Below are 23,633 nucleotides of genomic sequence, written 5' to 3'. Positions count from 1 at the left end.
AAACGTCTGACCTCTGTGATTGCCAACAAGGGTTTTGCCACCAAGTACTAAGTCATGTTTTGCAGAGGGGTCAAATACTTATTTCCCTCATTAAAATGCAAATCAATTTATAACATTTTTGACATGCGTTTTTCTGGATTTTTTTGTTGTTATTCTGTCTCTCACTGTTCAAATAAATCTACCATTAAAATTATAGAATGATCATTTCTTTGTCAGTGGGCAAACGTACAAAATCAGCAGGGGATCAAATACTTTTTTCCCCTCACTGTAAATAGAGCACTGATCAAGCAGAAAATAAACAGGTGAGCATGGTTGCAACAGGAAATAGTAGAGACAACAGACGTTGTTCTATATGGGGAACAAGGGTGGTCTGTACTGTCTCTACACATACGACTGTAGACCAGTCCACAACAATAATCTTATCATCAAGTTTGCTGACGACACCACAGTGGTCGGACTCATCTCAAAAGGAGATGAGGCAGCCTACAGAGAGGAGGTCCTAAACTTGGCAGCCTGGTGTTCAAAGAACAATCTGACTCTAAACACCAAGAAAACCAAGGAACTCATTGTAGACTTCAGAAAACACAACACTGAGTTGGCCCCCCTTTTCATTAATAGTGAGTGTGTGGAGAAGGTCCACACCGTCCGGTTTCTTGGCGTCCTTATCTCTGCAAACATCTCCTGGACGGACAACATCACAGCGGTTATCAAGAAGGCTCAAACGCGGCTACACTTCCTGAGGGTTCTCAGGAAGTACAATCTGGACTCCAATCTGCTGCTGATCTTCTACCGCTCGTCCGTCGAGAGCCTGCTGACATACTGTATCACGGTGTGGTACGGTAGCTGCACCGCAGCAGACAGGGAGAGGCTTCAGAGAGTAGTAAGAGCAGCACAGAAGGTCATTGGCTGCCCTCTCCCCTCCCTGATGGATATTTACACTTCCCGTTGCCTCAGCAGAGGAAAAACCATCATTAAGGACAGTTCTCACCCTGGCTTTGATCTGTTCAATCTGTTGCCCTCAGGGAGACGTTACAGGTGCATCAAAACAAGGACTAGTAGATTTAAGAATAGTTTCTTCCCGAAAGCTATTACCATTATAAACACATACATGTACTGAGTTCACAGCATATGTATATAGTGTCTCAAAACTGTGCATTTCATAGTACCTCCCCCATCCACCCCAATATCTTGTTTATTTATCTTGTTTATTTATCTGTTTATTTATCTGTTTATTCTTCTTGTTTATTGAATGTACATTTGCACGGAACAAAAAGGAGTGGCTCTTAATTTCATTGTACATGTGTATAGTGACAATAAAAGGCATTCACTCATTCATTCATTCATTCATTCATTCAGTCTTTAGTGGTCCAGAGTGAAACTTCCTATGGGGGGCCATGACATTTTTAGGTAATATTAAATTACTTCAGGAGAGAGGGTATGGCTTAAAATGATTAACACCTTTTTTCAGGTGTGCTTGATTATTACTCAGTTTATATACTACAGGTAGAATGAGCCAAAGAGATCTAACTGACACTAAAAACTCCAAAATTGTAAAATACCTATCATAAGGATGCTTCATTCTTCAGATTGGCAAGCTGTAAGGCGTGACCAGTAAGGAGAAGAAAAGGAACAAATTGACTGCAAAAATCTTGCAAAGAATTAAACATGAAGCCACCAGGAACCCTGCCACCATTTTTCAGAACTGCAATCTACCTGAAGTCTCCCAAAGTACAAGGTGTCAACTGCATTGCTAAAGTAAGGAAGGCTGAAACACAACACAACCCCAACTTAATAAGAATCATACGCTGAAGCATCAGTATTAGACCAAGAAACATCTGAAGACTGATTTTTTAAAAAGGTTTTATGGACAGATGAGATGAGAATGACCCTTGATGGACCAGATGCATGGGCCCATGGCTGGATCAGTAATGCAAATTAGGACTGTACGATTTTGGCCAAAATGAAAATCCCGATTATTTTGATCAATATTGAGACCTCGATTATTTATCACGATTATTCATTGATTTTAAGGAAAACATATTTTTATTGCACTTTCACATTTAAATAAACAGACTGCTGCTTTCACCTCCATGTTATGCTACATTCCTGCTAATGTACAAATCTTGAACAGTGTTTACAGGAGGAGAGACGCAAGTCAATTTCTTTTAGGAGCACTTGTGTTCCTAGATTTTTGTGATTAGGAGCACAAGTGCTCCTAAAAGAAATTGTTTAGGTGTTTTTTTTTTGTTTTTTTTTGTTTTTTTTTTAGAGATGGTAACATTAATGTGCCACAATATAAGTAAATATAAGTAGGCATGAGAAAACTTGAGCTGGGCAATTATGACAGAATTTAGGAACATAGTGTGAGCCAAGACACATTAATTTGCCTTCTGATAAACTAAATTTAATATTTTCAGTTAATTATACAGACTATATGCAAAAAAAAAACAACAAAAAAACAACCGTTAACCTGTTCTACCTTGTAAACAAATACAATAAACCTCAATGTTCAGTCTTTGAAGTCGGCTCCTCTTAAATATATTTAAAGCTACACTTAGACATTTTCCACTGTCATGGTTCTGGGCTGGAGACATTTCTTGAACCGCTCTGTGTATATTGTGTATATATCTGAATAATCTCATATAGGATGTGATTGGGTGAATCCATTTACCTGTCAGATGCAAAGTGCTTTAGTTTAATGGTGTTCATTACTGATGCCCCGATCAGGAATTTTACAACCGAAACCGATCCAGATACCAATCTTTTTTTAAAAATCTTTTTCAGGTCTGTCATAAACAGTTAAATGCAAGCTCTCTGCTCGTGGTCACTGTTAATTGAATTAAAATAATAGCAATGAGAAATACTGTTGGTTAATTGATAAATAAACAAGCATAAAATATTTATTTTTAAATAGCTTAAACAATAAAGAGTCCTAATTAAAAGCAAACTAACACAAGCATGATCCATATTAGGAAAAAGGCTAATAGCTTTCTAAGGAGATAGCTTACTAAGCTTAATGTCAAATTGGTATTAAATGCAACCCATAGCAATTAAACATCATTTAATTTATCATTTTATTTATGTTTAATGAAGTTATTATAATATCTATTTTTTATATTAAATTATTTATTTCAAATTAAGCACATTTTCTGTCTGTTTGTTTATCAGTTGTTCCTTTTAAATCAGTTCTCTAGTACAGTGTTGCCATGTCTGCTGATAATATTGTGTTTGGGGGGGTTTAAATCAAAACATTAGAAACTGGAGTTGACTTTTCTAGTGATATCTGGCAACCGTGAGTTTAAATGAAGTGAATTAGAGTTAGTGAAGGAGAGCGGCAGCGTACTGTAGGTTTACAGACTGAACAGTTGCTACTCTTGATTATGATTGGTGAGGAATTATTTAATAAAGAAGTTTGAATTAAACTCACCTTGTAGCATTAGCATTATTATTAATTACTCCGCGCAAAGCCGCTGTGTCTACACGAGCAGGTGCAAGTTTAGGCCATTTTGCGGGATCAATAAAAGTTGGAGGTTGTGAGATCGGAGAGTTGAGAGAAGCAGATGATGTACAGAGTTACTCTCTTCATCATAATGGCTTCTCTGCAGTATTTCCACACTGGTTCGGTTGACTAAAGTGATGAAAAGCAGTGTGAAAGTAACTGTTGTGCGGTGTAGATGCATTTTGGACTTCCTGTAGTTTTTATTCCGATTGTATTATACAACTCCGAACAGGTCACTCACACCGGGGCGAATAAATATTTATTCACAGTCGCACAAAATACTTTTCAATCGCAAATGCGAGTGAAATGGTCGCACTGTAGAGCTCTGAGTTTATCTGAAAGTTTTTTCCTGTTCGGCGTGATGACGTTTAATGTCCCCGACAACCTCTGTAGTGCCATTCAATATCATGTTAGTTTCATGATTTCTCCTCGTGCAAAGCACTGAAGCATACAGCGAAGCTGGCCGCTCGAATGCCAAAATGCTAAATCCATTTCCGGGTTTTGGCATTACAAAATGACGTCATCCCTGTGCCGCTCTATGGCGATTGGCTGTAAGTGTATGAAGCGCTTGATTTAATCTGCAGTGGAGTTTTCTATGAGCGGAGGACGAAATTTAAACGTTAATAAATGTTTATTTAATTGTGGGCAATTAATTGTGCGATCGATATCCGATTAATTGGGCAGCCCTAATGCAAATGGGACACCAGTTTGAATCAGGTGCCAGCAAGGTGATGGAGGGGTAAGTGTGTGGGCTGCTATTTTTAAGGGTAAGCAAGCTGGACCTTTTCAGGTTGAAGGGCTAACTGAAAATCGATTCTGAAAACTACTGCCATTTTCTGGAAGATTCTTTCTTCAAACAATGGTATGGGAAGAAGTCAGCAACATTCAAGATTTATGCAGGACAATGCTCCATCACATGTGTCCAAGTACTCCACTGCTTGATTAGCCAGAAAAGGCTCCAATAAGCAAATAATGACCTCGCCTTTCTTCACCTGATTTAAATAAAGATTTAAATTTTGTAATTATAGATGAAAATACTAATAGCCCCCACCCTCCGCTGTTACACAAGTTTATAATGGCCAACTGTTGTCAAGAAACACAATGCTTGATTAATGCTATTTGACTGGGAGAGCACAGGTAGCTTTGAATGTGAAGAGAAGCACTGAACAGCAGACTATATTGCATTGCTGGTTAGAGAGGGACAGTAAAAAAAAAATAAAGCGTACTCAGAAGGAGGCAGGATAATATGGTGTATTCTAACTGACGACATTTCACATATATATTGTAGCTAGCTTGTAGCTAATTCATTGCAATTTATCCATAACTATTAATATAACAAGTTAGAGAAAAAGCCTTGCAATGTTAGCTAAATTTTATTTTTATTAAAATAGTTTATCCACAGAAAGGTTGTTCACACTGAACGTCATGTTCACACTGTGCACTAAAGTGGCATGTTAAAATCTCACAATAAGTGATATATATAAGTTTTAAACAGTTACAATGTGCATACATTTGGACTGTAATCATGCCCTGTGTAATTTGTTTTAATGAAACAATCATTTGATCATAAATGCTTGTGGACATAAGGTAGATATATTGAAAGATAGATAAGCAGAGGAAAATTGTCTACTGACACTGCAGATATAACAAAGCTTTTTCAATGTATTTAATTTAATAATAATAAAAAACTCAGATAGCATACCCATTCACACTTCAATTCAACCCCAACCCCCCATTACTATTCTTTTATTGGTTTTGATGCAAAATAAAGTTTTGGATTCACTCATAGCATTTTATCTGTTCAACTGTAAAAAAAAATCTTGAGGAACACTAATTGCCTAATAATTGTACATGCAGTGTATATACACTATATGGCCAAAAGTATGTGGATACCTGACCATAACTGTCAAGATACTAAGTAGAGTATGGATGCAAGCGTGGATTTTCAGACATTTAATAACAAATTAACTGCTCGTTAACTAGGAAGTGACTACAGGTGCAGGTGGTCATGTGACTGATGAATGTGGTGCAGTGGCTGCTGGGAACTGGAGTCCAGAGTTCCTTCCCTGATACATGGCAGAACCCCCCACCAAGGGTGCTCTCCAAAATACACTCCCTCCCTCTGGTGGTCCTGGCCCCCTGGGCAAAATATCCCCAGCTGGACCAGAAGACTGAGCGGCATCCTCAGCGGAGCAAGAAAGCAAAGCAACGTCCTCAGTGGAACAGGTAAGCAGAGCGACGTCCTCAGTGAAACAGGTAAGCAGAGCGACGTCCTCAGTGGAACAGGTAAGCAGAGCGATGTCCTCAGTGGAACAGGTAAGCAAAGCGACGCCCTCAATTGGGCAGGAAGGCAGAGCTTGGTTGTCTGTGTCAGCAGACTCAGGCATGATATCCCCGTATGACGGGCATGACGCTCCGCATGACGCCAGAAGGGAGCGAAGTTCTCCGCGAGGCTAGTGAGGGGAACGAGGTTCTCCGCGAGGCCCGAGGGAAGCTCCAAGATCTCTGTGAGGCCAGAGAGGGGAGCGAGGTTCTCCATGAGGCCACAGGGAGGAACGATGCCCTCTGCAAAGCACGAGGGGGAAACGATGCCCTCTGTTTAGCATGAAGGGGGAGTGACATACAGCGTGAAGCACAGAAGAGGAGCAACGTCCTCAGCGAAGCAGGATGGTAGTGCAACGACCTCAGCCAAGCAGGTAGACAGAGTGAAGACCTCAGCCGAGTAGGTAGGCAGAGCGAAGTCCTCAGCCAAGCAGGTAGGCAAAGCGGCATCCTCAGCCTCAAAAAATAATATTTTACTATTGTAAAAAATACAGTTTTTCATTAAAATTTCAAAATAACAGGTTTTATTTTTTAGGTCCATAGACAACTCAAAAATAAACAAATATGCAACAAACAATAGGCAACGTTGCAAATAGAATTAATTGTGCTTTCACTTTGAGGTTGAGTTTCCACCTGAGCAGCATAAAACCTCTTCTGTTTGTGTGTGTGTGGGGGGGGGTGTGTGTGTGTGAGTGTGTACTCATCCAGCACAAGAGAAAAAAAAAGTGCCGAAGTTATATCCGTGTTCTTTTCCCTCTCTATCTCATATGGATCATGATAGCATGGTCATGCACTGTTCGGGCTGACTGGGGCACGTCTTCTTTGGGAAATCCGCAGACAGTTCAGTTGCCTTACTGAACATTCATGACCTTACATATCCTCTGTCTGTAAAAGGTTTTCCTTGTCTTACAATCTCCAATGGGCCAACTCCAGTTGCCCCTGTCCACACTTGCAGTTTACGTTGGAGCTTCGTGCACACCTTCCTTCGGCTTTCACCCACCGGGTACTTTGCTGCAAAAGGAATCTTTCTTAACAGTTAATTTTTTAAACGAAGCAACATGTTCTATGCAAATCAGATGCAGTAGAGCACCAGAGCTTTCAATAAAATTATATGTTTCAGTCCAGTCACCAGTCGCCCCTCTGAATTTTTTCTTTTTGCCATGTCCACAAACGAAATAGGTAGCTGCTTGAATCTGAGGGCGAGAGGTTACCATAGAAATGTAAGTGGTTTGCCTTTGATTGGCATCGTGACACATGCAGTGGCCGGAACAACTTGAAATATATTATTATGTTGCCAACATACTGTTTTGCTTTGTAAGCTTATTATTATCCTTCTGAGACCCAAAAAATGAATTGTAACTCCTCCCAGAGCTTTCAAGTTACATGCAAAAAACTCGGCACAGACCTTCACCCTGTAATGACTCGAGTTGCTATATCTTTTAAAATGATCACAATTCCAGAGTTCCTGGGACGGAAGCTCAAATTGGCCAAAATTCCCATTGACTTGCATTAAAAATTTCTGACTTTTATATATGGAAGTATAATAGTGCCAAATGTCCTCAAAGCAAAATAACATGTTGAATTACATAAATTGAATAAAAACATATCGCAATGACATTTTTCTGCCCAGCAATTTGACACAAATCGAAAAAAACCCAAAAAACCCAAAGCAATAACAATGCTTGAATTAGTTTCCTCTGCACTTCATTGGGGTTGTATATTTTGATTGAAAACAAAATTCCAGCATTCAAAATTCAATGCACACATATTCACCTTCCTAAAATACAGTTCCAAAATATTCAGTTGTTAATATACCATCTTCACTATTCGTAGGTAGTATTTCAACACATTATTTTTCAACCTCAAAAATTCAGGTCTTAAAATTTGTGTCTTAAAATTGAAGTCTTCACATCAGGGTCTCACAGGAAGAGCACTGGATTGCAGATACTATTATAACATGTTACTCTGGGCCGACCCCTAGTGGTTCATCAAGAGAAGATGAATCTAGCAGACTGGCATAAATTTGGCTTGACATTGGACCTTCGATATTCACAGATATGCGCAAATTAAGGGACTGTCTCTAAAGTTACACATTGGTATACATGTTTCAACTTCAATAGCATTTGAAGTGAATGACTTACAGTCACAAAACCAATTGTAAAGTGTTCCTGTAGGTGTCAGGTATGATGCACACCTTTTAGATTTTTGATAAAAAGGTGTGCATTATATCTGACACCTGGATGAACTCTGATGGAAAATTCTCAAGGGGAATCTCTGCAAAGGATGGAGTCCTCCCCACTCTCCTTGTCCCCCTGATGCAGCGCTGACATTGACGGCCCCAGCACTGCCTCCCCAGCTGACACTGCACATATTCCACACCATGCCTCACTACTGCCAGGCCCATCCACAAACATGTCCCTTACTAATGCCTGAAATGCTGCCCAATTTGTCCCAAGAATTAGTGGATAGGTGAGGCACGGACTGCTGCCTCCACTTTATGCTTTTGCACCTGGAATTCAATAATGACTGGTACCAGAGGATACTTGTCATCATCCACATGCATACACCTCACCTTCACTAACTGTGCATTTTCCAATTCCCTGCATTGAATTAGGTTTTGATGGACAGTGGTCTGGTTACACCCACAGTCCACCAAGGCCTAATGTGTACTTCCCTATATATTCACTGACACAAGAGAGATAAGAGAGACATTGGGGGGATGTCAGTAGGGAGTAAACCAGGTTTGGGAGGGCAGTTTTGGGGAACCTCAATTATGGGGAGATGGGACCGGGAGAGGAGTAGGAGAGAGAGTGAGAGAGCAGGGGGGATGGCAAAAAAGGGCACACAGGTCTGTTGTTCAGTAAATGGACTCGGACGTGGATGTGTATATATACAAAAATATCTTTATTTAACAATGCAGTATAAAAACACAATTCATTAAATTGGCTTAGCATAACTAAGCAGTCACATTTCAGTGTTCCCACAGGCTCAAACACATGAATAAACCACATAAACAAACTATAGAGTCCATTCACTGACATTTTGGTGTAATCAACAGGATTCGCAATAATTGGGGCAGAGACATGGCTCTATATTTGAGGTGTCTGCATTTTGCATCAGGAAAAAAGCACCAGTGTTGACAATGAGCTGGGAACTTCTTGTTGGTGGGTCCACTTTGGATAAGGTTCCTTAGGCTGTGGAATTCCCCCAGGGTTGTGATGAGTGTTATTGGGCTTTGTGGTAATGGTGGGCTAACTGTAAAACTGGGGGACATTGTAGCTCAGTTTAGGGCAATTAATGTTGTTTTTGACTGGGGTACCTTGTAGCTCAGTTAAGGGCAGGGAATGCTAGGAGCAGGCCCTGGCTGTTTTGCAAGGCCCTAACAGTCATTCTTCTAGTGCATCCTGTCCATTGTTCGTTGTTCATCAGCCCGTTGATACTAGTGCTACATTGATGGAATGATGTGTTTTCTTTCCATCCCTTGGTAAGTGTTTGAAATGTAATGGTAGGCCCGTAGAGGGATTAATAAGGAGGTGCAGGCCTGTATGTGGGCCCGTCACTTGTTTGTCGAGGCCTAATCCATTGGTTTTTTGTTCCCAGTTTTATATTGTGTTGTAAGAGGGTGAAATTTTGTTTGTGCTCGGGATTCTCCTGGAGAAACCTACATAGCAGTTGTCACATGCTATGCAATATCGAGATATTGTTGTGTCACTCATGTTGGCAACCTGAATCCGGTGAGTTGAGAGGGATATTAAAACTGCAGTAAAATCAATCAAATCAGCTCACCCCAAGGTGTAGCTCGGGTTTAAGCCTTTCTATCTGCGTACTTGCATGCATCTTTTTCAGGGTAGTGTAGCTATGTCGCTGGTGTCTGTAAGAACTGGGGGACCTTGTAGCTCAGTTCAGGGTAATTGGTGTTGCTTCTGACTGAGGGACCTTGCAGCTCAGTTTCAGGGCAATTGGTGTTGCTTCTGACTGAGGGACCTTGTAGCTCAGTTCAGGGCAATTGGTGTCACTTCTGACAAAGGGAACTTGTAGCTCAGTTAAGGGCAGGGAATGCTAGGAGCAGGCCCTGGCTGGAATCTTTCTCCTTGTCTGTGGATTAGTCAGGTAGGGGATGAGGCAGCTCTGTGACTGATTGGCCATGACAGGGTTGGTCATTATTCTAATCCTAACTATTTTCCTTGGTTTATAAGGGATGTCGTCCTTTTTGGTTTTGTGTTAGTCTGTTACCGCTGCATTTTTATTGTGATAAATGGAGCATTATTGGCTTTCTGCTGGTTATTTTATCCAGAGTTGTTAGTTACAGGAGTTGTGTGTTTCAGTCGCTTCCCAGTGAGTTGTGAACTTTGTGAACTGATGAATGAAGTGGTCTCTATATGTTTCAGTATGTGCAACCCTTTTAGTAATATGATGGCGATCTGATGTGTTTGTGATGTGATGTGATATTTTAGCTCATATCTTTTTGATATTTTAGGTGAGCTAATGAGCCTGTCTGGGTGAATCCTTCTCTGCTGGTGCTGCATGGCTTGAGCTTTCAGTGCTGTTGCTTTTGCGCCTATATTTTGTATTTTCTTTTTTTTCTGTTTCATGTTTTTGCTCTTTTGCCATTTTGTTGCTTTTTCTTTGTTTCTGTTATATTGAATTGCTTCATTGATTTTTGTTTTGCTTTGCGATGCACCATCTCAAACCTGGAGGTTAATTGAGGTCACAAGTCCGTTGCCCTGTAAGGTCACGCTGTTACAGCAGGCCAGGTTTGTTTGTATTGCGTCTCTAACTGTTGTTGGATTCTGGTGAGCCCCAGGTTTGAGTGGCTTGCTGTCTATGCATTTATTTATTTATTTATTTATTTATTTATTTATTTATTTATTGTGGAGTTGGTTATTTTGTGTATCTGTTTCTTTGTGTTATTACATTATGTTTTGTTTGATTCCAGGTGCTACAGGTGCAGAGTAGGTGGGCTAGCAGCCTTTTGTAGTGGTGGTTCTCTTTATATGGCATGCGGTGTGCAAACCATTGTAGTGATGCTGTGAACGAGCGTGTGCTGAATTTTTTTGGGGGAGTAACCCAAGCCCACTCTGCTGCTGGTAAACCTGAGCCCTGTCATTTGTTTAAATTGTCTTTTTGGTTGGTGTCTACTTGGTCAGTAACAAATTGTGAGCATGTTGATTGTCCTTGAGTGTAGTGGACATCAAGTTCTGCATTTTTCTTAAAATATTTTTATCTGAAACTATTTATTGCTCTAATAAAGACATTTTGTAAGGTTATCAATGTCTCATGGTCCCTCTTTGAGAAGTCAAACCTGTGTGTCTTTTGGGTATTTCCTTGGTATATTCCCTGGTATATTTTCTTTATATTTCTTATTGTATTTATTTTTCCCTAGTGCCATATTTTGGTGTCCTTTTTATTTATTTTTTTTACCAATGGCATCCTTTAGAGAGGACTAGTTTGCAAAGGTATGTTTGGCATATTATTTAAATTAACACAGATTTAAGTGCTTGAGCTAAAGGATCCAAAAGGCAAATATTTAGACTCTGAGCAAACACATTAAAGAAAATTATCACTGTAGGACTTTTATTCCAAGAGACATGTTTGTTTTTGTGTGCACAAACATGAATAGTGCCCCCCAGTGGGTGTGATTGCATCGGGTAGTAGTGGGTCCTCAATGTTAACCCTGTCACATGTCTGCTGAAAACTATTTGGCTGACGATGGCCTTGTGTTTTTAAGTAATTAAATAAACAATGTCAAAAATCCACTTACAGATTACGATATAGATGCACCGTACCAAATTTCAGCTTGATGAGACTTAAGGTTCCTGAGAAATCATAGCTCTGCCTGCTTTGTATGACCACACTCCAAACTTTGGAAATCACCTTAGAATAAAAATTTTAACAGCACCCCCACTGGCCAATGATAGGGAGATTGCATCAGGTAGTATTAGGTAAATACCTGAACTTAACATTCAAGTTTCATGGCAGTAGCTCAATGTTAACCCTGTTAAATGCCTGCTGAAATGTGATTGGCCAATAGCAGCCATGTTTTTTAAGTAATTAGGTCATCATCAAAATTCCAATTACAGATTATAATAAAGTAAAATAAATAAATAAATAAATAAAATCTTTTATCATGTTTTGGATCATTATTGAGGGTCATAGTCTGGTGAGTGGTTTGATACCAATAATTCTGAAGAAATGCCAAAAAGCCTAATACAAGTTCTCAAAAGTATGTTTAGCATATTATGCAAATTGGCTAAAAATCTAAGTGGGCAGAGCTAAATGGTTCTTGAGGCTTTTTTTTGTTTGTTTGTTTGGGAAAACCTAAGGAATTATGAGCAAAAAAAATTTTCACTGTAGGTCTTGCAGTATTTGAGATATGAGCTAAAACATAAAACACTTTGCTGTAGTGCAACCACTAGGCCAGGTACGGCTCATCTCTCTAGCCTGAGTAATGGGAGGAATTACTACATCCGGCCATTTGTGCTTGGACCCTTAAAGAAGAAGAAGAAAAAAAATCTTAACAATTGCAATGAGGTTCGAGTATCTTCAGTGCCTGGACTTCTAATCATGCTTTGAAGTTTGGAGTAAGTTCTGTGAATCCATAACAAACACAGTTTCATTATCAAACATTTTATGAACATCCAAAAAGTACACTCCTTGTGCAGAAGTGTGAAATAGAATTCCACCCCAGGACTTACCTTTGATCAACAACCAATCAGCAGCACTGAATGAGGAGAATCAGAAACAGTGACTCACCTCATCAAGGCTCAGAATAAATCCCAAAGACTAACAAACATCTCTCAGTTGGGCATTAGATTTCCAGCTACCAGGAACATCAAACTCAGAGGCATTTCTGGACAACTCAAGTGAGGCTGTGGCTGAACCTTCAGCATGATTTCCTCATGAATTTTCACGAGTGAATCATAAAAACTCCATTGAAATCACACAATCACTCTTTCTATATGCTGTTAACTTTATTTAGAACCGATCGTAATCTACAAAGATGTCATGATTGTGCAACTTGTAGATTTATAGAAAAATGTTACACTGTACAGCAGTGACAACCAGAGATGGGCACTCGAGTTTGGTTTTGAGTTTGAGTCACACTTAAGTCACATAAAGATAGACTTCAGTCTTTCTTAAAACTTGTCCTTTATGACTTCCAACTAGGACTCGTAAATAGTACCTTGTGAGCAATAAGTCTTTCCATGCTTACCCACACACGGTGTGTGTGAAACAATTTTTATTTGTGCGTTTGTAGTTGCTTTATTTCATTTATTTATTCTGGGCTGCAGCCTCCCCTGCAATATAGTCTTTTTCCAATCATCAACTGTTAGGTTTCAGTGAGCTTGTGCCTACTGTGGCCTCAGATTCCTGTTCTTTGCGGACAGTAGTGGAACCCAATGTGGTCTTCTGAGTTTCATTGTTTTATTGTTCATTGTTATTATTTTTTGTTTAGAGACAAAAAGTTTTAAAAGAGGTCAAGACCAAATAGGGATTGTCATGTTGGACCTTTTATGTGTGTCAAAATATGTACTATCAAAACAAGGGAATTTTTAAGGACTTAAGTGGCATATTTAAAAATATTTTCAGCCTTTTCTTCTATGAAAATAAAAATGAAATAAATATTATATTTCTAAAAAATATAGTTGTAACTTGCAACTGTTGATCTATTGTGTTTTTTCCCGTTTACTGTAAACAATGCAGTTCTTTATCATTGCTGTACAGTTACAGCTTCCATCAAAGCATGTGAATGAAGTGGATGCTCTACTCAATATTTCATTCTCTGCGTGTGCGCTCTGCTCAATCACTCACAACCCAAGCGAACACTCCACTCATGCACCGCCCACACTGACAGGTAAAACAAAGTTCACTCAAATCCCGCTCTGACATGAAATTTCTCTGTAGTACAGACATGGACAAATTTGTTGTTACCCTTACAGCTCATTGAAACAATGCTCATTCCTCCTGAAAAGTGACAAAAAATTAAAAGCAATTGTCTCATTTATACCCGCTGTCACGATCTCGCCGGCAGATGGCGCTGTGGCGATAAAGTGCACAAGCGGCTGCAGAGCGCGCGCGTGCACGTGCTTGAAGTGCGCATGGACGCTAAGACTTTGTTAAGCTGTCAACAATTAAGAGAATGGTGACTGGTTATTTAAACCCCTCGCTTTGCTGCGCATTTTGCGCGGTATTAAAGTAGAGAAAAGACTAACAGAGAAAAAGGCGGAAGAATAATGGGGCCAGGTGGTAATGTTACCATACCCTGTCTATTTTCCTGTTCCTTAGTTCATGCTAAAGTTAGACGAGTGTTTCCTGCCATAGTTAGATGAGTGTTTCCTGCCATAGTTGAGTGTTTCCTGCCATAGTTAGAGGAGTGTTTCCTGCCATGCCATAGTTAAGAGTGTTCATGCCATGCCATAGTTAAGAGTGTTCATGCAGTGGCTTAGTTTAAAGAGTGTTCATGCCTTAGTTTAAAGAGTGTTCATGTCTTAGTTTAAGGAGTGTTCATGTCTTAGTTTAAGGAGTGTTCATGCCTGAGTTAAATGAATGTTTCATGCCTGAGTGAAACGAGTGTTTCAAGTCATAGTCCTGTTCTAAGTTTTGTGCTTCATGCCTCATTCCAAGTTAAGGGATAAGTGTTTAAGTTTCCGGTCCTTAGCTTAAGTCTAAATAAAGACGTCACTCCTGCGCTTACTTCCTGCTTGAGTTGTGTTTCGTAACAGAATACCGCGCCCACCATGGAAGTAGCATGAGAGCACCTTATTGGGAGATGCTCAAACTACTGGCCGCGTTTCCAGTCCATGCACTTCCCACAGAGGTTCGCCGCTGAACTCCGTCCGGCGACAGCGGGATTGGGGAATTCCTCTGCAGCTGCTAGGTTTATTTCTGCAGCCTGGCGGATCCCAAGCCCACTAAGAGCCAGTGGATCGGGTTCTTGGTGTCCCGGTTTTGCTGCCCGGCCAGGAACTGGGCGGAGGAACTAGTGAGTACTGGGTCCCCCGCTCTCCATGACGTCACCCAGTTCGTGGAACTTTTTGTCGAAGAGTTCTACCAGCCAGGACATCTTCGTGGTCTGGATCTGCTGGGGTGGCGGGTCAATGGAAAGCCCCAGCCTGACCACCTTTTCTACAAGTGGGTGGACATGCTAGGCTCCGCAGCTCCCAAGTGGGTGAACGTGCCCGAATCCGCAGCTTCGCGTCAGGTTCCAGTCGGCGTGGTGGAAAGGACACCGAGATGCACGTCTGAGGGCTGCGGGAGGGAGACTCAGCTACAATGCCCTACCTGCAAGAAGCTGGATCTCCAGGAAGCGTTCTTCTGTTCGAAGGAATACTTTAAGAGTAGCTGGTGGGAACATAAGCAACTACACCGGAAAGCCCGTGCAGAGATCCAGCCCGAGGTCAACAGGGCGACCTTGGAACTCCCGCCGGAGGTCAACCAGGTGATCTCAGAGCTCCAGCTTGAGACCGGTGGGGAGGTCTCAGCTCCGGAGCTCCAGCCCGAGGTCAACCTGGTGACCTCTGGGCCCCTGTCTGAGGTCAACCTGTCGACCTCAGAACCCCAGCTTGAGACCTACAGGGAGGTCTCAGCTCCGGAGCTCCAGCCTGAGGTCAACCCGGCGACCTCAGAGCTCCAGCTTGAGACCTACGGGGAGGTCTCAGCTCCGGGGCTCCAGCCTGAAGTCAACCTGGCGACCTCTGGGCACCCGCCTGAGGTCAACTCGGCGACCTCAGAGCTCCGGCTAGAGACCTGTGGGGAGGTCTCAGCTCCAGAGCTCCAGCCCGAGGTCAACTTGACAACCTCGGAGCTCCAGCCTGAGGTCAACTTGGCGACCTCGGAGCTACAGCCTGAGGTCAACGTGGCGACCTCGGAGCTCCAGCCAGAGACCCGTGGGGAGGTCTCTGCCACTGAGGAAGCTGTCCCGCTGTCCTGTCCCGCCGAGGAAGCTGTCCTGCTGAGGAAGCTGTCCCGCTGTCCTGTCCCTCCAAGGAAGCTGTCCCACTGTCCTGTCCTGCCGAGGAAGCTGTCCCGCTGTCCAGCCCCGCTGAGGACATCCCTCCAAGCTCCAGCTCCACTGAGGACATCCCTTCGAGCTCCAGTCCTGCTGAGGACATCGCCCAGCATTCCAGTCCCGCTGAGGACATCGCCCCGAGCTCCAGCCCCGCGGTGGACGTCGCCCAGAGCTCCAGCCCCTCTGGGGGTGGTCCTCCGCCTGTCTGCTGCCCTGTGGATGCTGCCCTGTTTCCTGATACATCAAAGGACAGATTACACAGGGGCCCAGGACCACCGTTGGAGGGGGGTGCTGTCACGATCTCGCCGGCAGATGGCGCTGTAGCGACAAAGGCGCATGAGTGGCTGCAGAGCATGCGCGTGCACATGCTTGAACTGCGCATGGACGCTAAGACTGTGTTAAGTGTCGCCAGCTGTCAGCAATTAAGAGAATAGTGACTGGTTATTTAAACCCCTCGCATTGCTGTGCACGTCGCGTGGTATTAAAGTATAGAAAAGACTAACAGAGAAAAAGATGGAATGAATAATGGTGCCAGGTGGTAATGTTACCATACTCTGTCTATTTTCCTGTTCCTTAGTTCATGCTAAAGTTAGATGAGTGTTTACTGCCATAGTTAGATGAGTATTTCTTGCCATAGTTAGAGGAGTGTTTCCTGCCATAGGTATGAGTGTTCATGCCATGCCGTAGTTAAGAGTGTTCATGCTGTCGTTAAGAGCGTTCATGTCTTAGTGTAAGGAGTGTTAATGCCTGAGTTAAATGAGTGTTAATGCCTGAGTTAAATGAATGTTTCATGCCTGAGTGAAACAAGTGTTTCAAGACATAGTCCTGTTCTAAGTTTTGTGCTTCATGCCTCATTCCGAGTTAAGGGATAAGTGTTTAAGTTTCCGGCCTTTAGCTTAAGTCTAAATAAAGACGTCACACCTGCGCTTACTTCCTGCTTGAGTTGTGTTTCGTAACAGCTGCATGCCTTTGGTATGTCATAGAGTAAAGCAAAGAAAGTGTGAAAAGAGATAAATTATTGCTTATACTACAAATATATTTTAAAATGGCCTGGACAGATTTGTTGGTACCCATTGAAAAGATTATAAATATATTATATATTTATATTATATAAATATATTATAGTGACACTTCAAAATTGTTTTATTTAATTAGTATTACACATTTCTTCAGTCTTGTAATCAGTCATTCAGCCTATTTAAATGGAGAAAATGTGTCACTCTGTTCTCATTCATTGTGTGCACCACATTGAACATGGATCAGAGAAAGCAAAGTAGAGAGTTGTAGAGTAGATCAGAAAGAATATTATAGACAAGCATGCAAAAGATAAAGGCTATAAGACCATCTCCAAGAAGTTTAAGGTCCATGGGACTGTAGGTAACCTCCCTGGACGTGGCCGCAAGAGGAAATGGCTCCCATCATTTTTGTCCATGCTATTTTCATTTATTTTATTATTTAAAATATTCTGTTAAAAAAAAATCAAAAGGTTTTTATTAAATAATGGAATAAAAACTAATGGATGCCAATTACTTTTGTCAGTTTCATTTTATTTCAGAGATTTAATTTTTTTTTTTTTTGTGAAAGGGTACCAATAAATTTGTCAACGTCTGTATGCTTGTTTCTGTTTGTAATACAGTGCATAAATAAATGTCTTGATTAAAGTAGTATAAAAATATTTATGATATTTGTTGTCAACATTGTGTTACAGGATGTGCCTTTTATTCATTTTATTAATTTATTCACTTTTATTAAATTAAATTGATTCATTTAACCAGGGTTGTTAGCTGGACTGTTAGTCAACCGGGGCTGTGCCCAGATTCTTCTTCAACAAAAAACTTTTAAAAACATACTTCTAAATAGCTTACTTCCGTGCATTTTTTTTTCTTGCATGTGAGGGCTAATTGATTAAAAATGTTTAAAATTGGACAAAATGTTGGCCCCACATCACATTTCAATTTATATTAAGCTAAACATTCATTCATTCGTCTTCACTAACCACTTTTTCTTGGTCAGGGTCACAGTAGATCTTAAGCTTATCCCAGGAACACTGGGCATGAGGCATGAATAGATCATTAATGAGACCCCATTAATGTCCATTCTTATAAAAAGGTGAGGGTAATTTTTTGTGAGTTTTATTAGATTACTGTAAGCAAGAACAGCTACCTATATGATATGGAATGAATCCAGCCTACATAGCATTACAACGAAAGGTATGTAGTAAGAATGAAACAATTATAGGTTTATATAGCAATTATATAGCAACAAAGAACAAATGTTGATAATAGAAACCATTCTATAGAAGAGAGTCTCCTTTGCAAAATATACAAATCATGTTGGTGCTTTAGTATGAATAGTGCTTTACAACATGGTGCATTATCATGTTGGAAGGAATAGTTATGCACTGGGTAAATTGTGATCATAAAAGGATGCATGTGATCAGCACCGATACTCAGACAGGCAATGGCATTCAAATGATTTTGTATTGATCTTAAAGGACTCAAGCCTTTACTGTCGACACAAGCCTGGTTGAGGCCATGGATTATGTTGCTGACAACAAATTCTGACCCTACTATCTCCATGTCACAGCAGAAATCAAGATTCATCAGACCAGGTAAAATTTTTCTAGTCTTCAACTTTCCAGTTCCAGTGAGCCTGTGCCCACTGTAGCCTCAGATTCCTGTTTTTGGCTGACAGGAATGAAACCCAATGAGGTCTTCTGCTGTTGTAGCCCATGCACCTCAAGGTTTGATTTGTTGTGCATTTTGAAATGTTTTCTGCTTTCCACTGTTGTAAAGAATGGTTATTTGTGCTGTAGCCTTCCTGTCAGTTCAAATTAGTGTGGCCATTTGCCTCTGACCTCTTTGATCAACAAGTTGTCTTTGTCCTCAGAACAGCTGCTCACTGCTGTTGATGTTTTTTTGTTTTTGTTTTTTTTCACCTGTCTGTGTACACTTTTTATCATATGAAATCATAGTTTCTGACATACTCAATCATGTCTGTCTGAAACCAGCAATTATGCCACAGTCAATGGGATTGCATTTTTGACTGTGTGTCAAAAATGTTTGAAGTGAACATTAACTGAAGTTATTGAACTGTATCTGCATGATTGTATACAGTGAGGTGCTGAGCAGCAATTTGATAGGCTTATTGGACAATTTGCATATACATGCATCTGTATATGTGTTCTTAACTAAGTGGCCGGTGAGTATATTTTAGTAAAAAAAAATGCACATTGCACATCAACTGCCTGTTCACGAGGTAAAGGGAAGTAAACCATTAACATAAGTGAAATAAGTAATGGCACTTTAATGTGATGTGGAATTCAGACAGTGATACTGGGAAACCAGTAATTACATTTGACAGTGATGTTGTGTATCACTGTAGTGGATCACTTCTACTGGATGTAGAAGATCTAGAGATCAAGATCGCTTTCTCTCTGTTTCTCTATCTCTCTGCAGGAAGAAAGCAAGCAATTCTTGGCACGACAGAAATCTAACTCTCAATCAGACTCGCATGATGAAGTTTCTCCTCCTCCTCCAAACCCAGTGGTGAAGGCCCGACGCAGGAGAGGGGGGGTCAGCGCAGAAGTCTACACAGAGGAGGATGCAGTCAGCTATGTCAGGAAGGTGAGACACACACACTTGCACATGAAATCAATCTGCTACAAGTTGGACAATTGAGTACAAAGTTCTAAATGAGTGCTTGATTGGTTGATAAGCCCAAATGCCCCCATGATAGGCCCATGGGCTCTATTTTTGTGCAAGTGCAAATATAACTTGCTGTTATGATGCCACAATTACAGACACATACACACAATGCTAAAGCAGTGTCTTAAGTCTTGTCTCATTTATTACAACCTGGTTTTGTGGATGTACAATATGTCTCACCATATAAATAGGCTACTTTACCCAACTAGTAAATACAACTAACTAATTTGTTTTATCAATGACAAATCAGACCAAAGATCTCACCTGTGGCTACTAAAGATGAATCAGAACATCACAGAATTTTAACATCAGAGTACTTAAAGTCAATAAAATGTGTAATTAAATACTTGATTCACCAAACTGAATGCGTGTGAAGAAACAAGGAATTAACATATGGGTCAGTCTGTCTCAAGTTGTCTAATATTTGTAAAGTTGGTTGCTTGGCTTAACCATCTTTGTCAACAAACGTTTTGCACGTTCTTGTTCCTTAGACTTAGAACTTAAGTCCAAATATATTGCTCAAGATTGCTCACAGTTCCACTTTTAGGACGAGTTTATAATGGGTATCATGATATGGAGGTTGAGACGGATGCAAGTGCAGAATATACACGTTTAATAAAGAACAAAACAAACTACAAAAAGACACTATGTCTTACAGGCAAAACACTGAAGCAAAGACTAAACATAACCCAAGGAACAAAACACAGCGACAGGGATAAAGGCAAAGAAAGACAAACGTAAGACAAGGAAAGCAGTGCAAACTGTGGCTATATACGAGTGCTCGTTAAAAGAAACATGATTCAGGTGCAGGTGGTCATGTGACTATGATGCAGTGGCTGCTGGGAACTTGACAATGGCAATGGTTCAAGTCTCAGTCTTAATTTTTTTAGGGGGTATGTATAGTATGCATGCAGAATATTTCTGCTTGAGACGTCTCTTTTTTATGCAGGCGAGAAGTGCAATTTTTTTTAAATTCCCCTCAATTTCAGGTTGAATATCTCTTGTGGAGGACCAGATAAAAACCTGGAGTTTTCATAGAAATAAATAATCTATAGTAGCATTCTGTTTTTAAAAAATTGAGTTTGAGATTCCACTGGTTACAGAGATAGGGTTAGTATAAATTTTGGGAAAAGCCTACTTTATTCATTCATTTTGAGAAATGAACAGATGTAATATGAGCATAATAAATAATTCAAATGAACAGTATTTTACAGTAGTTATGTTTATAATTGACATACAATAGCTTATGAGTGTCATTGAGGTCTATTTTGGCAACAGTGAAGCATGATCTATCACAGGGTTCTTCAAATCTGCAGAGTTTAGCTCCAACCTCCAAATTTACCCAGGGCTTGACATAAAAAAAATGTTGTGTGGTTGTATTTCTTACATGTAAATTTGTTATTCACTTGTCCAAATAAAAAAGATACTTGCCTGGAGAGAAAAAAGGACATTTCTTTTCAATTGGGGTGTGGTTTATATGCTTCCCCTTGGTCACATCATTCAGAAACACAACTTATCATATCACTGTTACGCTGACAGGATTTTTTTTTTTTTCCTGTAAATTCAAATAACAGCTGTTCTCTGTCAAATCTGTTTGAATGTCTTCATGACATTAAATGCTGGATGGACATGATTTTTTTTTATTTTTACAGCTAAATAGTGATAAAACTGAAATAATCATTTTTGGCTCACCAATTTCAACTACTGCTATTTTCAGTCAGTTAGATCCTCTGTCTATCAATGTGCATGATTGTGTCAAAATCCTTGGTGTCATTCTAGATCCTACATTGTGTTATGATAAGCAGACCAGTGCTGTTGTCAAAAGCAGCTTTTTTTTAGCTGAGTTCTATTGCAAAAATAAAGAAAATGCTCTCTAAAAAGGACCTGGAAATGGTTATTCATGCTTTTATAACATCAAGGTTAGACTACTGTAATTCCCTCTATTTTGGATTGCCTAAAACTGCTCAAACTGCAGCAGCTAGATTATTGACTGGCACCAGAACAGGTGAGCATAGTACTCCTGTCCTTGCCTCTTTACACTGATTGCCAGTCAATTTCCACATTGATTTTTAAAATTCTGCTATTCCTTTTTAAACCTTTGCATGGACTTGCTCACCAGTACATATGTGATCTCCTTACCCTGTATACTGCCTGAAGATCTCTTTGATCAACCAGTCAACTATTTCTTTCAGTCCCTTGTTCATGTTTTAAAACTAAAGATGACCGGGCTTTCTCAGTAGCTGCTCCCAAGCTCTAGAATAGGCTCCTTTTCATATTAGATTTCCTCCCTCTATTGCTATGTTCAAATCTTCTCTGAAGACCTACTTTTATTTGTTATCTTTTAATTTGGTCTGAGGGTGTAGAATTTTTATTTGTCTACTGGTATTCCATACTGTTAAATGTTTGTTTTATACTACTTGTACAGCACTTTGGTGTCAACTTCTGTTGAAACCAAACTAAACTAACTAACTAAAAATAATTATTGAATATAATTTTAATTATCAGAGTTCTATCATAAAACCTTACTTGAGTCATTCAACTTTAAACAGCTCCACAGCAAACAGTGATGTGGTAGCTGGCAACAGCATTGTTGTGGTCATGGAAAGAAGCAAATGAATAAATATAACTTTTAAAGTCATGTTTGCCTTCATGTTTTGCTGGTGGCGTTTGCTTTTGACATGGTACAGAAGTGTAACATGCTTGAAGGCACTTACCCCCTTGACTAATGAACATGAGCTGTAATAGAGGAATACTTCTCACTTTCTTAAAATCACAATATATAAATATGAGCTACTTTTCTAGTTATATAGCAAATTGCTTTAAATTCACTAAGAGTTACATGCTCAAGCAACATGTCAAAGTTTCAGGTTTTAGTTGTCTAAAATTACGAAAGACTTAATAGTACATATGCAATAAACTTGATTCTCTGAGGCAGAAAACTTATACTGAGTAGCGATGTAGCTAGCTACAGTGTTTACAGTAACATCACAGCAAGTGTACGGCGCTGTGAAAATGACCTGTCAAATTAATCTCTCCAAGTAGGGATGAATTTCCTCTCCCTTTTATTTTCATAATCTGTGTTAGATTCCGTGTTTTTTTATTTTTTATTTGATGATTTACCAGGTGCTTGGCCGGGTTGTGGAGGTTTAAGAAACATTGCATTTTAGAACATGAAAAAGATGTGCTTAAAAGTCGAATCAAATTTTGATTGGTCAAGCTTGTTTCTAAGCACCTGTTTGTTTAAATCTGCACTTTCCAGATTTCTACTGTTACACACTCTAGATTATTTTGAGCAGCAGAAGAACGTGAACTTGGTTCCCTTTCAAAGGGTGTGACCAGTATATGAAGCTTGTGTAACATCATGCCTACTTATAGGCCTGCCGTGATCAGGTGACATGGCAATTAAGCAAGTCGCGTGATATAAAAATGGCACCTGTGAACCGCACCATCAGCCTTATTATCTTCAGTGAGACTGCATGTAGGTTGTTTGTGTAATGCTCACAAAAAGACTCTTCATTTCCTCTCTGTCTTTTCAAAAAAAGAAAGAAAAATCTCTTTACTTTTCTGTCCCTATGAGTGAGAGAGAATTCAGGAAGTGTGTCACGCCTTACTCACATTTCATCACAGGGGAGACGGATACACTTTCTGTGTGAGGTGTCTAGGGTTAGAGCACACCAGGGCAGCCCTTGAGAGGTCTACTGCCACAATCTACTGCCAAATGTGTCTCCATGGGTTCTGTCTACCATAGAAAATGGTTACCGGGTCCAGTTCAGAGCTCGACCCCCCCCGGTTCAGAGGTGTGCTCAATACAGTAGCTAGAGCAGAGCCTGACGTTAGTGCATGAAGTAAGATCCCTCTTGAACAAATGGGCCATAGAACATGTACCCCATTCCCTGAGGGAGGAAGGTTTTTACAGCCATTATTTTGTGATCTACAAAAAAAAGAGGAGTATGTGGCCAATTTTACACCTGTGTCATCTAAATCATACTCTTCAGACATATAGGTTCAAGATACAGACGCTCAAACTTTTCGTTCTACATCTTCAGTTTGAGGACTGGTTTGTGACAATAGATACACATATTTCCACATAAAGATA

The 23,633-nt window shown here is 40.2% G+C and overlaps 1 protein-coding gene across 3 annotated transcripts in view; it reads left to right on the top strand.

Annotated features, from left to right (window-relative positions):
- The window catches only part of LOC128622423 (cAMP-dependent protein kinase type I-beta regulatory subunit), an 81,359-nt gene that overhangs the window by 8,443 nt on the left and 49,283 nt on the right, over positions 1-23,633 (top strand). For all 3 annotated transcript variants that reach the window (XM_053648937.1, XM_053648920.1, XM_053648929.1), the window contains exon 3: positions 19,289-19,456. In XM_053648937.1, the coding sequence (XP_053504912.1) occupies positions 19,289-19,456 (168 nt within the window). The remainder of the gene's footprint in view (positions 1-19,288; positions 19,457-23,633) is intronic.

Source organism: Ictalurus furcatus, chromosome 2 (assembly GCF_023375685.1).
Source record: "Ictalurus furcatus strain D&B chromosome 2, Billie_1.0, whole genome shotgun sequence".
Classification (NCBI taxonomy): domain Eukaryota; kingdom Metazoa; phylum Chordata; class Actinopteri; order Siluriformes; family Ictaluridae; genus Ictalurus; species Ictalurus furcatus.
The sequence above is the reverse complement of the archived record's forward strand: the minus strand, read 5'-3'. Positions and strand labels throughout refer to the sequence as shown.